We start from the raw sequence: 16,211 nt of genomic DNA on the forward strand, positions 1-16,211 counted from the left end.
ATAATAATAAGAGAGCTCCTCTTGCTAAGAAGATCCTTAACACAAAAGATCACTAAGCATTCTCCTTCATTAGAAAGCTTTATTTAAGTAATATTTGTAACCAGATTCCAATTCACAATACTCTGAAAGCAACACACAAGTCTCAGTGAAACCTCATTGCATTTCTTCTGTTATGATCAATGTCCTCATTAGTATTTATTCTCTGGGAGTAATGGGTTCTATTGCACTTGGGCCATGCCAAATAACACAGAGAAGAGAACAGAGATTGGAAAAGCTATGAAAGTAAGTCAAAGAAGCTCAGAGTTGAAATATACTGAAGCAGGGGGACAGGGAGTGGCTGACTCACACTCAAAATTGCATAAGCAAGATTTCAAAATTAATCCTGTGGAGACCTCAGCCCAGTATACAATGTTCCTGGCTGGAAAAGAAGAACTGTAAATCTTTGACTTTTTTCTTCAAATCTTTACCATCACTTGCTGTTCTATCTCCGCCTTCTCTTTCTGCAGGAAACTTTATTTCCTACTTCTGCACACCAAGTTTCTACCTCCAGATCTGAGGTTTTTGTTGCTGAGAAGTCTGAGATACCAGTGCTACCAAGAAGAAGCCATCCCTGGTGAGTTTTGATTTTTCCATGACTTTTTGAATGTTAAGCTCAAGCATCTCCAAGCTTGAGGTGCAGGGCACTAGAGAGACAGCCTGAGAGGTTGTACAGCCTGTGCCTGTGGAGACAATGATCAAGATTCAGGTAGAGGAGAGGGTGTAATATGCATTAAGAAATGTTAGAAAGACCCTAGTAGCAGTCAGGAAATGAGGGTGTTGCTGGGTGGGACCATCCTTTGGGGATCAGGTGATTAAAAGGAGACAACAAAGGGAGGAAAAGTACTCTGCCTGGTCATCTTCTAGGCATCCACAGGTCTACTTAGCATGCAGAGGGCTTAAATTTCTAGAACTTTCTACCATGAAATCTTTCACTCTAGTCTATATATGGGTTAGTCTAAGTCCAGAACCAAAATATTCCATTTAAATATGGCTTTTGCTCTTCTCATGAGGGCCACACAAGCTGAAAAGACCCCCCCCCCAAAGGCAGCTTTCCTGCAGTCCTGAGTGTTAGGTTTTGATACCCAAAGTGATACACAGGCAGTACCTTCCAGTCACTTTGTTGGCTCCTTGATATGTAGGGTTAGATGAATTGCCTAGTATTTTCCATAACAGCTGGAACTTCAGGAACTGACTAGGACTTAGTACAGTGTAATTATTCAGACATGCCAGGTGGTGGTGGCACATGCCTTTAATCCCAGCACTGGGAGGCAGAGCCAGGTGGATCTTTGTGAGTTTGAGGCCAGCCTGGTCTACAGAGCGAGATCCAGGAAAGGCCCAAAGCTACACAAGTCTCAAAAAACCAAAAAAAAAAAAAATGTAATTATTCAGACACATACATTTTCATCTTGACTTTCATCAGAGATCTCATTTAGTTTTTGCAGTCTAGTGATATGGCTCAGTGATGTGAAATGCAAGCTTGTAAAATGTGACTATCTTTGAAGAGATGGAAAAATGCTGTGCTATATAGGTTATATAGGATATAAATAACTTACGGTCAATATCAAGAAAAGGTATTCTTAACAATCAAGATCTAATGATGTTACATCATATAATTTTATAATTATAAATATAGACTTGTGTGCACTCATTCAGTTAGTATTTACTGGTAACTCTTTTAGGCAGATGAAATTATAAGAGTGAGATTAAAAACACTGCCACTCCTTAACCTCAGAGAGGTGCATAGTATGCAAAAGATAGCATGATAAGTGCTTACTTAAATTTCACAAGAGCAGAGTGATCTGTCAGAAGGTGCAGATTAGGCTTCACAAGAAAAGGGAAATTTGAGTAGGAGGTAGGATGAATAGGAGCCATTTTAGGCCAAGGGACATACACATAGTAAATCACCAAGGCATGAAGGAAATGGAGAGATGATGGTTGTAGCTGTGCACAGGACTGGGAATGTGAGAAATGACTGGAGATGAAACTGAGAAGCAAGTTGCCCTAGTGAGTGGATCAACCACTATGAGATCCCACCAAATCTAAATCATGTATAGAAGTATATGTGTGTGTCTCTTCATGTATAAGTCATAGTAGATGCTAAATGAATATTGACTGTATGGACAAATTCATGAAGAGATACCATCAAATAGTGAAAAAATAAACTAAAGTTTTGGAAAAGGTGGGACTTGAACATAGAGCCTTGGAAAATAGGCGTTCAGGAGAATCAAAATCCTGAGATTATATGACATAATCCAGCCAATCTGAATTAGAAGAATTTTGGAGCAAGAAACAAAAGGTAAAAGGGGGCAAAAGCCAAGTATAATGCCTGGGAGCTTTTATGGAATGAGTAATGAGATGTCACAAAAGAAATGTATAAGTAGTCAGGTAGGAACGTCCTCTTAGAAGCTAAAAAAAGTTTAAAAAAAAGATTCATCTGTTTATTTATTTTGTGTAAATATGTGTGCCTACTTCAGTTCATGTGAATTAAGTGTGTACAGGTGCCCATGGAGGTCAGAAGGTTATAGATCCCCCAGAACTGGAATTACAAGTTTTTATGAGCTCCCTGTTGTGTGTCCAGGAAACCAACTTGGGTTCTCTGCAAGAGCAGTAAGTGCCTTTGACTGCTGAGTCATCTCTCCAGCCCCTTAAACAGGGTTTTGAATAAGGAAATTAATGCTCAATGAGAATGAATTTGGAACAAAGTTAAAGCATTTACATTGGGTTGTCATTGAAACCTTGTCAAAAGAAGTGTGGGAGGATGGTGGAGGCAGGAGTTGAGAGGGTTATTAGAATGCTTTTGGATGCAAGGAATGGATGATGCAATTTACAATTGGTTATTTTCTTTCTCAAATAAGAAGTCAGAAAGTGAGCCCCCTTTGTGGTTTCTGTACAATGTCTAGGTCTTTTGTTTATAGTGCTAATCATCAAGCTTATGCTAGGCAAGTTAAAATAAGAGAAGGGGCCAGCAGTGTTTCTTTTGTGTCTCATCTCTTTTATTGGGGAAGAACCTCCATAGAAACCTCCTAATTACATCTTATCATTCAGTGATGTGTCATACTCCTGTTCACCACATGCAAAGGAGGTAACAAATCCAGACATGCACTGATGTAGTGGGTAGCCATTCCAGCTTTGATCTGGAAGTTCCAACCCCCATTGAGGCTTCTGTAACTGTCATGCCTACAAGGCGGGGCCAAAAGAGGACCCTGAAGACCTGAGATCCGGATGGGCCAGCTCCCTTGGTTGCTGGACCCTGGAAGCTGGAGTTAGACCGAGCAGAGTTCTCCAGAGAACACTACTGGGCTGAGCCACACCTTTCCCAGACCCTATAGCCGATCCCTTCACTTGTAAGTTACCCCATAAAATAAACCTCCCATTTAACTACATGGAATGGCCTTAATAATTTCACCAATATCTGGCGCTCACGTGGGCAAATTCCAAAGGCCTGGGTAGCTCCCACCATCAGCTTCCTCCCCAGCTGGTGGGCACTTGAAGCTGCAGGGTACCGCCTACAGAGCTCGGTAAAACCAGGAAAAACCTACATGGTTTCATTCCTGAAAAGGAGCTAATCTGGTCTCAGTTCTGTGGCAAGTTTAGTCCCCAGACCAGTGAAACTGCTGTGAGTGAGACATTCCCCCTACTCCCTGAGTGCTGGCTCCCCATCCTAGCCTGAGGCTTTCACAGTTTCACCTAGTTAAAATAGACATAGCACTGTCCCTGGCGCCACCCTACTCAGGCACAGAGAGGGCTTGGAGCTGTGCCTGCTGGCAGACCTGGAGCTCTACAGGCAGTACCCTGCAGCTTCAAGTGCCCACCAGCTGGGGAGGAAGCTGAGGGTGGGAGCTACCCAGGCCTTTGAAATTTGCCCCATGTTGGGTGCCAGATATTGGTGAAATTATTAAGGCCACTCCACGTAGTTAAAAGGGAGGTTTATTTTGTGGGGTAATTTACAAGTGAAGGGATCGGCTACAGGGTCTGGGAAAGATATGGCTCAGTCCGGCGGTGGAGAACTCTGCTCAGTCTAACTCCAGCATCCAGGGTCCAGCAACCAAGAGAGCTGGCCCATCCTGATCTCAGGTCTTCAGGGTCCTCTCTTGGCCCCGCCTTGTAGGCGTGACAATTACCTAAGCCTCAATGGGGGTTGGAACTTCCAGATCAAAGCTGGAATGGCTACCCACTACACACCATTTGTAGCCTTCCGATGAGAAACATGCTCACCAGGGAATATCAAGGGTGTTAAGGAAATGGTTACTGAGTTGACAAGGTGTATCTACTATGAGGAATAAAAGGAAAGTGATAAACACATGGTGTCAAGAAGACAACTATAAAAGAGAAACTGAAGACTGGATGCTGCATGAGTCGGGCAAGGCTATTTAGATTAGGGAATTTGATATTTGTGTTATAGGTAATCATTTTGTTCTCTGTCCACAGAAGCAAGGGAAATGGGAGACAGTGATATGTTACCTCAGATCATCCATGGCATACTGTCAACATCTCATTCTCTGATTACAAGAAGTATCCAAGAGCTTGATGAAGATGCCACCACACCTTATGACTATGATAATGGTGAACCTTGTCATAAATACAATGTGAAGCAAATCGGTGCCTGGATCCTGCCCCCACTCTACTCTCTGGTATTCATCTTTGGTTTTGTGGGTAACATGTTGGTCATTCTCATCCTGATAAGCTGCAAAAAGCTGAAGAGCATGACTGACATCTACTTGTTCAACCTGGCCATCTCTGACCTGCTCTTCCTGCTTACTCTCCCAGTCTGGGCTCACTATGCTGCAAATGAGTGGGTATTTGGAGATATAATGTGTAAATTATTCACAGGGCTCTATCACATTGGCTATTTTGGTGGAATCTTCTTCATTATCCTCCTGACGATTGATAGGTACTTGGCTATTGTCCATGCTGTGTTTGCTTTAAAAGCCAGGACAGTCACCTTTGGGGTGATGACAAGTGGAGTCACTTGGGTGGTAGCTGTGTTTGCCTCTCTCCCAGGAATTATATTTACTAAATTCAAAGAAGAATATTATCATCACACCTGTGGTCCTTATTTTCCATTAATATGGAAGAATTTCCATGCAATAATGAGGAATATCTTGAGCCTTGTTTTGCCCCTACTTGTCATGGTCATCTGCTACTCAGGAATCCTCCACACCCTGTTTCGCTGTAGGAATGAGAAGAAGAGGCACAGGGCTGTGAGGCTTATCTTTGCCATCATGATTGTCTACTTTATCTTCTGGACTCCCTACAACATTGTTCTCTTCCTGAACACCTTCCAGGAATTCTTAGGACTGAGTAACTGTGTGGTTGCCAATCACTTAGACCAGGCCATGCAGGTGACAGAGACTCTTGGAATGACACACTGCTGCATCAACCCTGTCATTTATGCCTTTGTTGGGGAGAAGTTCCGAAGGTATCTCTCCATATTCTTCAGAAAGCACATTGCTAAACGTCTCTGCAAACAGTGCCCAATTTTCTACAGAGAGACAGCAGATCGAGTGAGCTCAACATTCACCCCTTCCACTGGGGAGCAAGAAGTCTCAGTTGGGTTATAAAACAAGTGGCAGTTTGTATTTTTGGCAGGTACCAGGAACAGTTTGTATATGGCAACAAGCTTCAAAGACAATAAATCTCACCTTTAGGTCTCGACCCCTTGAGGGCTGAATGAAACTTTCACGGGAATTGCCTAAGACCATCAGAAAACACAGATATTTACATTACAATTTGTAACAGTAGCAAAATTACAGTTAAGAAGTAGCAACAAAAATATTTTTATAGTTGGGAGTCACCATAACATGAGGGACTGTGTTAAAGGGTCATAGTATTAGGAAGGTTGAGAACCACTACTCAAAGATATATTGAAGAATAGAGACCTTTAAATCAGGTATCCAGGAACCTTAGGATTATGCCAAGACAGAACTACATCACTTCTTGTATATATAATACATGTTCAGGCAACATTCTAGAATAAATGTCGATAGAATCTTCAGCTTTGCAGTGAACTCATCTCTGTCTCTAGGAAGAGCCTTATTGCCTTGTGTTAATACTATTTTGCCAATCTTCACTATGTTTCCCTTTATTTCTAACAAGATAGGCATGCAATAAACAGGAAGGAGATTGTAAGGGTGTCAGGACTGAGTGAGAAGGAAGAAGAGTTAAACATTGTTGATCCTGGATGAAGATGAAGATGAGCAGGGGTCTTTTTCATTTGGAAAGAAATGTCCTGGTCTTTAGCTCCATCTCCCACCTGTATTTAATTATGAAGGCTTTATCAGGTTGTGGAAAATCTGGCAACTATAATAACTAGTTGGGAACTTTATTTGAGCCCCATGATCCTTTTATACATAACTGCATAGCACATTTTTGCTTTGTTATTTTTATCTATGACAACATGGAAAATCTTCAATATCACACTCCATTGCTTACATGTTTTTCAAGCCACATCTCTTTACATAGTATTTATAAAATTATTGTTTATAAAATATGCATCATTAGTAGTTAGCCTAAAAATAATAAAGGCTCTTTTTTTTATCTTTCCAGAAAGAGCAAAGACTTGAGGTAGTGAGTAACCAAGAATGAGGAGAAAAGCCAATCCCTCCATCAGACATAGAGAGCTGAAGCAAAAAGGCAGGGGATATGTGGAACAATATCACAATAGCAGGGACGTGTGTTTAGAACCACATAGAATCAGAGGCAAAATGGATGCCTCAGCACTGAGGAAAGGTTGCTATCTGGGTGTGAATTGGTTTTATTTCATTGCTGCTATTTCCTGCTGCTCCACTACTTTTTCGCCTGCCTCTTTCCCATTGGTTTTTATTTCTTAACTGCCATACTTCAAACATCAGTGGGCCTGAGGGAAGTATGTATGAAATAGCCAAATATGAACCCCTAGATAGTCCCAGAAGAGAAAATGCACTGGGTATGTTTTGTGGGCAAAGAAAGGGATGGATGCAACAGGGACATGTGGTGGTAATCTAATTGTATTGAAATATTATTTTGATTTGTACTGAAATATTAATTTGATTGTATGTTAATAAATAAAGTTGTCTGGGGGTCAGAGCTATTAGAGCCATAGCAAGAGTGTGGCGGTGGTGGCACACGCCTTTAATCCCATAGATATCTGTGTGTTCAGGGTCAGAGCTATTAGAGCCATAGCAAGAGTGTGGCGGTGGTGGCACACGCCTTTAATCCCATAAGATCTCTGTGTGTTCAGGGATACAGCCAGCATTGGAGACATATGCCTTTAAGATCTAGGGGGCTGTACATTCACACAGTGACGAGGCAGTCATGTGTTTGGGTTTACAACCAATGAGAAGGCAGAACAACATACTTTAAAAATACGAACCGACAGGAAGTAGGTCTCTTTTCGCGAAGCTGGGACAGCAGGAGGAAGGGTGAGATTTTAGCTCTGAGCTCTGACCTCTCGGCTTTCTCTTTTACATTGTTTCTGTGTTTCTTATTTAATAAGACGGTTGGTTACATAAACATCTGGCGCCCAACGTGACAAGAATCCATTAAAAACTGCTTGGCTTGGCGGCAGGTCCGCTTTCCCGCAAGGGCGGCAGGCGGCCCGCGGCGGCGGCGGCGGCGGCGGCGGCGGCGGCAGCGGCGGCACACGGCGGCCGGCGGCGATCGGCTTCTTAGTCCGAGCTGCTGGCGTCCTAGTCCGGGTAGCAACTTCTAGCCCGGGCCTAGGTCTGTGAGCAGCTTGCCTAAAGCCGGTGCTACAAACAACTCAGACCTGCCCTGCCGAACAGGGCCCTGCCTGTAAAACCAACGCACGTGGTCGGAGCTTAAGGAAGCCAGACCCAAGCCTTGACTCGGCACAAGAGGGAACACGTGGCTGCATTTAAGCTTTAGCCGGCTACGCTTTCTTGTGCGTTCTCTCTTTTCTCTCTCTCTCTCTCTCTCTCTCTCTCTCTCTCTCTCTCTCTCTCTCTATCTCTCTGGATTTACACCTGGGACACTAGGTGGCTGCTTTGAAAATCCCCTCGGATTTCTACTGTTCTACGCAGATTTGGTAAGTCATAATATATCAGATATTTTAAAGGAAACTATCTAAAAGAGAATTTTTTTCCACATTAAAAAACAAATGGGTTTTATGTGTACATTGGAAGAAAATTGGTTTTTGTTCGAAATTTTAGGCAGTCTGGCAATGGAACAACTATATAATATTAGTATTGGTGGAATTATGCACCTCATCACTATAATAATCCACATTTTAATATTTAAAAAGATAGTCAATTTAAGTGCCAGGATAACAGCGTTAGAAGAACTTGTTAAACCTGTAAAAATTCAGACAGAAGAAATTAACAGTGAAGTTGTTTCAAGTCGGGATCATAAGGTTGCAGAAAGAAAGCCTGTTTTCACACAGTCACCCTTAATTTATCCTGTAACAGTACAGCAGATGCCTGATCAAATGGCTACACAAAATACTTGGGCTCCAATTGAAATGTTGGATTTAAAAAGGTTTAAGGAGGCAATAGTATCTTATGGCATGCATTCCCCACATGTAAAGCAAATGTTAAACACTTGGTCAACATATAATAGGATAGTACCACAGGACTGGCGGGACCTCGCACAAGGTGTTCTGGAACCCAGCCAGAGACTTCAATTTCTGACTTGGTTTAAGGAGGAGGCTAAAAACATAGAAAAACAATGGAGGGATAAAGGAGTACAAGTTTGACAGGATCAGCTTATGGGCGAAGGCCAATATGCTTCAGCACAAGCACAATGTTTATATGATGTCCAAACCCTAATTTTATGTCGAACGGCAGCCTTGAATGCATGGGACAAAGTTGAGGAACCAGGAAAAAAATCTGAGTCATTTACAAAGGTGAAGCAAGGCCCAAAAGAGTCTTTTACAGATTTTTTACAAAGACTGGCTTCAGCAGTAAAGAGAACGGTCTCGGATTCAGAAGCTGGTAAGGCAATAATTGAATCTTTGGCCTTTGAGAATGCGAATGCAGCATGCAAAAGAATAATCAGGCCATTAAGGGCAAGATCTGCACCTATGGAAGATTGGATTAGAGAAACAATTAATGTTGAAGCTGATGAGCATGATGATACATGGGTAGGAGAAGTAATTTCAAAAGGTTTGAGGAGTGTTAGATGTTTTGGATGTGGAAAGCAAGGACATTTGAAAAGGGACTGTAGACAGGTCATTTCCAGAAACAATGTTTCTTCAAGGAACAATGGCAACAGAATGCCCCTTCCTTCTGGAGTATGCAGAAGGTGTGGTAAGGGAAAACACTGGACCAACGAATGTAGATCAACAAAGGACAGACAGGGTAATCCTTTGCCTCAGTCTTCGGGAAACTCCCAGAGGGGCCTCAGGCAGGCCCCCAGTGCAAATCCAGTTCAAACCTTTCCGGCAGCCATAGAGGAAATGCCTGCTCTGGAGAGCAATTAAATAACCAAATGCCTATTGGAATAAATCATGCTGGTCAGAATGATGAAACAGAGAGAATAGAAAATTCAGGAGAAAACATAAAGAAAATTTTTTGGCAAACTTCTATTAATGAACAAAGACCAAAATTAACGATAAAAATAAATGGTGTTTTGTTGTCTGGTCTGGTAGACACAGGTGCGGACGTTACCATAATTGCACCAGAATTTTGGCATCCAACTTGGCCTCTTCAGGAGGTAAACGTTCAACTGTTAGGAATTGGGACATTATCTCAGGTGAAACAGAGTGCAAGATGGCTCGAATGTATAGGTCCAGAAGGACAGAGAGGAAAATTAAAACCATATGTGGCTAACATAACTATGAACCTGTGGGGTCGAGACTTGTTGCAACAATGGAATACTCAGATTAACATCCCTCCAATCTCAGAAACAAATCATAAACTAGCACATGTTACTGAGAGAAATATTAGAAGATATTGTTCTAATGAGTGGTCACCAGCCATCCATATTATACAAGAACAGGGCACAATAACTGATGATCTTCCAAAGACACCAACAGCTCTACCTTTAAAATGGTTAACAGACAAGCCTGTATGGGTCCAGCAATGGCCTTTAACAACAGAGAAACTCCAGGCTTTAGAAGAGCTGGTAGAAGAACAGTTAAATGCTCAGCATATTGAAGAATCAACCAGCCCTTGGAATTCTCCTGTATTTGTTATTAAAAAGAAATCTGGTAAATGGAGAATGGTAACAGACCTTAGGGCAATTAACAAAGTAATTCAGCCAATGGGTTCTCTACAATCTGGGATGCCTTTGCCTACTCTGTTACCAAAAGGATGGCCTCTCATAGTTATTGATTTAAAAGACTGTTTCTTTTCAATACCCTTACAAGAAAAAGACAGAGAAAGATTTGCTTTTACAGTGCCTACTTATAATAATTCTCAACCGGTTAAAAGATTTCAATGGAGGGTCCTCCCACAGGGAATGTTGAATAGCCCAACTCTGTGCCAATATTTTGTACAACAGCCATTGGAAGTGATACGTAAAAAATTTCCTAAATCTATAATTTATCATTATATGGACGATATTTTACTAGCTGACTCAAATGCAGATACTTTAGAAATAATGTTTGAAGAAGTAAAGAAAATTTTGCCTCGCTGGGGATTACAAATTGCTCCTGAAAAGATACAAAGAGGAGATTCTATTAATTATTTAGGATATAAAATAGAGCTACAAAAAATTAGACCCCAAAAGGTGCAAATTCGGAGAGATAGACTACAGACTCTTAATGACTTTCAAAGATTATTTGGAGATATTTCTCATCTACGAACTATTGTTGGGGTAAAAAATGATGAACTGACTAATTTGTTCAAAACCTTAGAAGGTGACAAGGACTTAAATAGTCCAAGAGAATTATCACCTGAAGCTGAGAAAGAATTAGCCTTGGTAGAAAAGAAAGTGCATGAAGGACACGTGAATCGTATTGATCCAAAGCTGGATTGCATTTTGGTTATCTTACCTTCTAGGCGTTCTCCTACTGGAATATTAATGCAGAGGGAAGATATTATATTGGAATGGATATTTTTACCAAATAAACCAAATAAAAAATTAAAAACTTATGTGGAAAAAATCTCTGACTTGATTTACAAAGGAAAATTGAGACTTCGTCAATTAGCAGGCATAGACCCAGCAGAAATTGTCGTACCATTAACTAAGGAGGACATTGAAAAATTATGGACAGAAAGTGAACCTTGGCAAAGAGCTTGCAGTAATTTTTTGGGAGAAATTAACAGCAAATATCCCAAAAGCAATAGAATTGATCTTATAAAGAGAGCTGATTGGATCTTGCCTCGAATTGTACGGCAAAAACCCATATCTGGAGTTCGTACATTTTATACAGATGCCAACAAAGAAGGAAAGGCAGGTTACAAATCAGAAAATTTAAGTAAAGTGGTTCAAAGTCCGTATAATTCAGTTCAAAAATCAGAATTGTATGCTATTCTGTTGGTATTAATGGATTTTTCAGAACCTCTCAACATAGTAACTGACTCTCAGTATGCTGAAAGAGTGGTGTTACATATTGAGACTGCAGAATTTATCCCTGATGCTTCAGAATTAACTTCACTATTTATTCAATTACAAGATACAATCAGGAAAAGGAATCATCCTTTATATATAACTCACATTCGATCTCATACTGGTCTGCCCGGCCCTCTAGCACAAGGCAATGATGAAATTGATAAATTATTGATAGGAAATGTGCTGGAGGCCTCAGAATTTCATAAAAAACATCACGTTAATAGTAAAGGTTTAAAAAAGGATTTTTCCATAACCTGGCAACAAGCCAAAGAAATAATAAAGAAATGTCCTACTTGTTCCTTCTACAATCAGACGCCATTACCAGCAGGATGTAACCCAAAGGGTACTCAGAGAAATGAAATCTGGCAGATGGACGTGTTTCACTTTGCAGAATTTGGAAAATTGAAATATGTACACCACACTATCGATACTTATTCAGGATTTCAATGGGCAACTGCTTTGAGTTCTGAAAAAGCTGATTCTGTAATCACTCATTTGCTAGAAGTTATGGCCATCATGGGTATACCTGCACAAATCAAAACTGACAATGCTCCATCATATGTCTCTGTTAAAATGAAACAGTTTTTTGCTTATTACAATATAAAGCATATTACAGGCATACCACATAATCCTACAGGTCAAGCAGTTATAGAAAGATCAAACAGAACTCTAAAGGATATGCTAAATAAACAGAAATGGGTAACAAAAAGCCCCAGAAATAGACTGCATAATGCTCTTCTAACTTTGAATTTTCTGAATGCCAATGAGAAAGGAACAACAGCTGCAGAGAGACATTGGATAATAGAAAAAACTACAGAATTAAATCAGCCTATATACTTTAAGGATGTGCTGACCTCAGAATGGAAACCAGGGTATGTATTACATTGGGGACGTGGTTTTGCTTTTGTTTCTACAGGAGAAGATAAGCTGTGGGTACCATCAAAATTGATAAAGGTTCGATTTGAACAAGAGAGACCTCTTAATTAGAGGAGGTGATAGTTCATCAACCAGCATGAACATCCAATTTAAACTAACTTGTATCAATAACACATGCCTTTTCATTTAATCAGATAATAACTTGTCAAAAGGAAACATCCCCAAAATTAGTCTTGGGGAAAGGTTTTTGTTTTTGTCTTTTAGGAGAATGAAGGTTAAAGAATCTGAAGAACACTGGACAAATGAGACAACTGAAGAAAAGGGACAAATCATCTATCCCAAGAAACAGAGTGAAACGGTGTATGGGTATATATTATCTAAAAAAATTTTATGTCTTCCTAAATGTTTGTTTCTGCTTTTCTCTAAAGATTTAACACTATTGGTCTTCTAACAGTCCCAGTTCAATTAAAATTTAAAGCTGACTTTGGAGTTGGAGAATGGCTCTCTCCTTCTTTAAAATCAAGCATGTTGTTAAAAGGAAAATGCAAACTCCCTGTATCATGCCAGAATAAGAGCCATTTCTGCTATGGTACAGGACAAAAGCAAAATTAATTAAGGGACTATTCTATTACTAATCTCAACTCTTTGATTCTATTCTGATTCTTTAAACTGTTCTCAAAGTATAAATTTTATATCAAAATTTACAAGATTAATATATATATATACATTTTAAACTTTGTTAAGATATGAATGGTCACATAGAGTACTAACTAATTCTAGAAAAAAGGCTAGCTGCATATATATGTTTTTGTGTTCGAGTCTCTTATCAGTTTTCTGCAGGAAATCACGGCCTGGCCTAACATCAACTGAAGTCTCCAGAAAGAAGATGGGGCCCCACAACAACAACAATTCCACGTGGACAATAATAATATCATTAAGCTGACAAACATCATCCACAGATCAGCTTTGAACTACAAGGTGCTCAGAGCAAATTTGAGATGACTAGCTGAGATGATCCAGTCTCAAAGACTACTTGAATAAGGACTTGAGATAAACCCTCAACTTTGGCATTATACACAGACTGGATAATGAAGGATATAGTTACCTCTCCTAGAATTTGACAATTAACCTAAAATTTTTCTTTCAGGATAAAGAAAACTTCGCCCATACCCAGCAGGAAGCAATTTTAAGAATACGACGCCCACATTCCCAAAGAGGTGGTGTGGGGCGGGTGGTTTTTTGGTCTTTTTAATGGGTTTTGGGTCTGGGATAATTTTCAGTATTTAGGGAGGTTGGTTACAAGTTATTGTCAAGGGTTAGGAAAAAGGCTAAGCAAAGGAGATTAGATTTAAAGTTCTTGTTTAAAAAAAAAAAGAGAGAAAGAAAGAAAAGAAAAAGACAATTACTAGTTTTAAATACTTTACATTGGATTGAATTGTTTTATATTGTACACAAATTTGAAACTGATATTGTTAGAAAATGCTATATGTATATTTCTAATTGTATTTATTCCATCCATTTAACAATGTAATGCAAATTTCTGATCCTTGAATGTTATTATTATCAACTATTAGGATATAAAGAAATGAAAGCTAGTAGTTAGACATTATCATAGAACTTGTAGTCATATTAGATATGTTTTAAAAATTGAGCAGAGATGTTTTAGACAGGTCATCTTCAAACCCTTCAGAGATCTACAGAATATGGCATTTAAAATGTTTTAATAACTTAGAAAATTTTTCTTTTTTGAGACATGTCGGCTCCTGGCAGTACCAATCTACTTTAGAGAAAATATGGGCATTGAAGAAACTGCATATGGAGTCAACTTTCATTCTGGCAAAAGTTAGCCACTGGACAACAAAGTATCCTCGAATCAACAGGACAAAATGGACAGACAGATCACGAAACAAGGGACTACTGATTCTTGCCAAAACAAGTGTGGTTATGGCTTTATCAAAAGGCATCTTCTGAGGCCAGGACAATATGGCCCCATCCCTGAAGTGGCCTTCGCATCCGGAAAAGGTACGGTGCCCTTTTCTTCGAAGGCAGCTTAACAGGCAGAGGGCCGATGGATTCTGTTGTACAATGGAACAGCAGCTGAAAGCTCATGCCTCTCAAAAGTAGACTGGCATTTAATAGAGGGATGTGGAGAAGAAGGGGATGCTGAGATGAAGCCATATATACACAGCCAAGAAGAATGGACAGCTGAATTAAAAAACTGTCAACAATTTCCAGAATTTAAAATCCTGAATCATGACAGGACACTAGTGGAATTCAGGTGTTTCTGGTACGTGGACTGCTCTCACCCAATGTGAGGTTGAACTGTTGACCTTGTGTACATCCTACTTCACAAATGAGTCTGTCAGATACACTAAGCCTATAGGCTGAAGATGATGCCCCAACACTGCGGAGAAACCTCAGGTGACTGCCCAGGCAGCTGGCTGTTTCTGTCAACTCACAAAATTTTTTGGAAGTTGCTTGCATGCACTTCCTGTTTTTATTTTTGTTAGCTAATATTATTCCCTTCTTGGGTCTCTGAGGGAGTTGAAGATTAGTTAGTTATGGTTGAAGATTAGTTAGTTATAGTTGAAAATTAATTAGGATAGAAAGTACATTAGATACATCTTGGAATTATCAAAATAGGATAGATAATGGAATTATTTTCTCTGATTCGTCAAATACCTGTTTAGGTATTTATTACTTGTATATATTGTATATAGTTATTGTACTTTTGTATATAGTTTTTCTTTTGTTAGTCATAACCTTTTGCTTTTTTTCTTTTTATTAAAATAGAAAAGGGGAAATGTGGTGGTAATCTAATTGTATTGAAATATTATTTTGATTTGTACTGAAATATTAATTTGATTGTATGTTAATAAATAAAGTTGTCTGGGGGTCAGAGCTATTAGAGCCATAGCAAGAGTGTGGCGGTGGTGGCACACGCCTTTAATCCCATAGATATCTGTGTGTTCAGGGTCAGAGCTATTAGAGCCATAGCAAGAGTGTGGCGGTGGTGGCACACGCCTTTAATCCCATAAGATCTCTGTGTGTTCAGGGATACAGCCAGCATTGGAGACATATGCCTTTAAGATCTAGGGGGCTGTACATTCAGACAGTGACGAGGCAGTCATGTGTTTGGGTTTACAACCAATGAGAAGGCAGAACAACATACTTTAAAAATACGAACCGACAGGAAGTAGGTCTCTTTTCGCGAAGCTGGGACAGCAGGAGGAAGGGTGAGATTTTAGCTCTGAGCTCTGACCTCTCGGCTTTCTCTTTTACATTGTTTCTGTGTTTCTTATTTAATAAGACGGTTGGCTACATAAACAGGGACAGAAGCCCTTGCTTTGGAAATCATACTCCTAACCTAGGAATGTATCTTAATTACCAGGCAGGATAAGCCTGGATAAAAAAGATTGCTGATGGAATGGGAAGAAGCATATCACAGACTATCTTCCAGTGCCTTATTTTTTGGATACAAACATAATTCAAAGATTTAAAAGAATCAAAAATAGCCGGGCGGTGGTGGCGCACGCCTTTAATCCCAGCACTCGGGAGGCAGAGCCAGGCGGATCTCTGTGAGTTCGAGGCCAGCCTGGGCTACCAAGTGAGTCCCATGAAAGGCGCAAAGCTACACAGAGAAACCCTGTCTCGAAAAAAGCCCAAAAAAAAAAAAAAAGAATCAAAAATAGAAAAAAATAAAATCAAGACTGGAAACTTTAACTTTTAAATGTGATGAAATACCTCCGTAAGAGGTTTTACCTTGCCAAACTTGAATATGTTACATTAGTTATAGAGAAAAT

General features: G+C 39.9%; 1 protein-coding gene across 2 annotated transcripts; it reads left to right on the forward strand.

The window, feature by feature from the left end:
- The first annotated feature begins 365 nt into the window (after positions 1–365).
- Positions 366–15,923, forward strand: Ccr2 (C-C motif chemokine receptor 2). 2 transcript variants are annotated; one of them, XM_076577455.1, is made up of 3 exons: positions 366–613; positions 4,471–7,008; positions 15,745–15,923. In XM_076577455.1, the coding sequence occupies exon 2, from the start codon at positions 4,479–4,481 to the stop codon at positions 5,598–5,600; it is 1,122 nt and encodes a 373-aa protein (XP_076433570.1). In that variant the 5' UTR covers positions 366–613; positions 4,471–4,478; the 3' UTR covers positions 5,601–7,008; positions 15,745–15,923. The 2 variants fall into 2 exon arrangements, with proteins under 2 accessions (XP_076433570.1, XP_006990841.1); XM_006990779.4 differs by having other exon boundaries at positions 367–613; positions 4,468–7,008.
- The last annotated feature ends 288 nt before the right edge of the window (positions 15,924–16,211 follow it).

Source organism: Peromyscus maniculatus, chromosome 7 (assembly GCF_049852395.1).
Source record: "Peromyscus maniculatus bairdii isolate BWxNUB_F1_BW_parent chromosome 7, HU_Pman_BW_mat_3.1, whole genome shotgun sequence".
Classification (NCBI taxonomy): Eukaryota; Metazoa; Chordata; class Mammalia; order Rodentia; family Cricetidae; genus Peromyscus; species Peromyscus maniculatus.

Bases quoted from the DNA above. Each gene is read 5' to 3' on its own strand.
- Ccr2 (XM_076577455.1), top strand. From the start codon at position 4,479: ATGGGAGACAGTGATATGTTACCTCAGATCATCCATGGCATACTGTCA.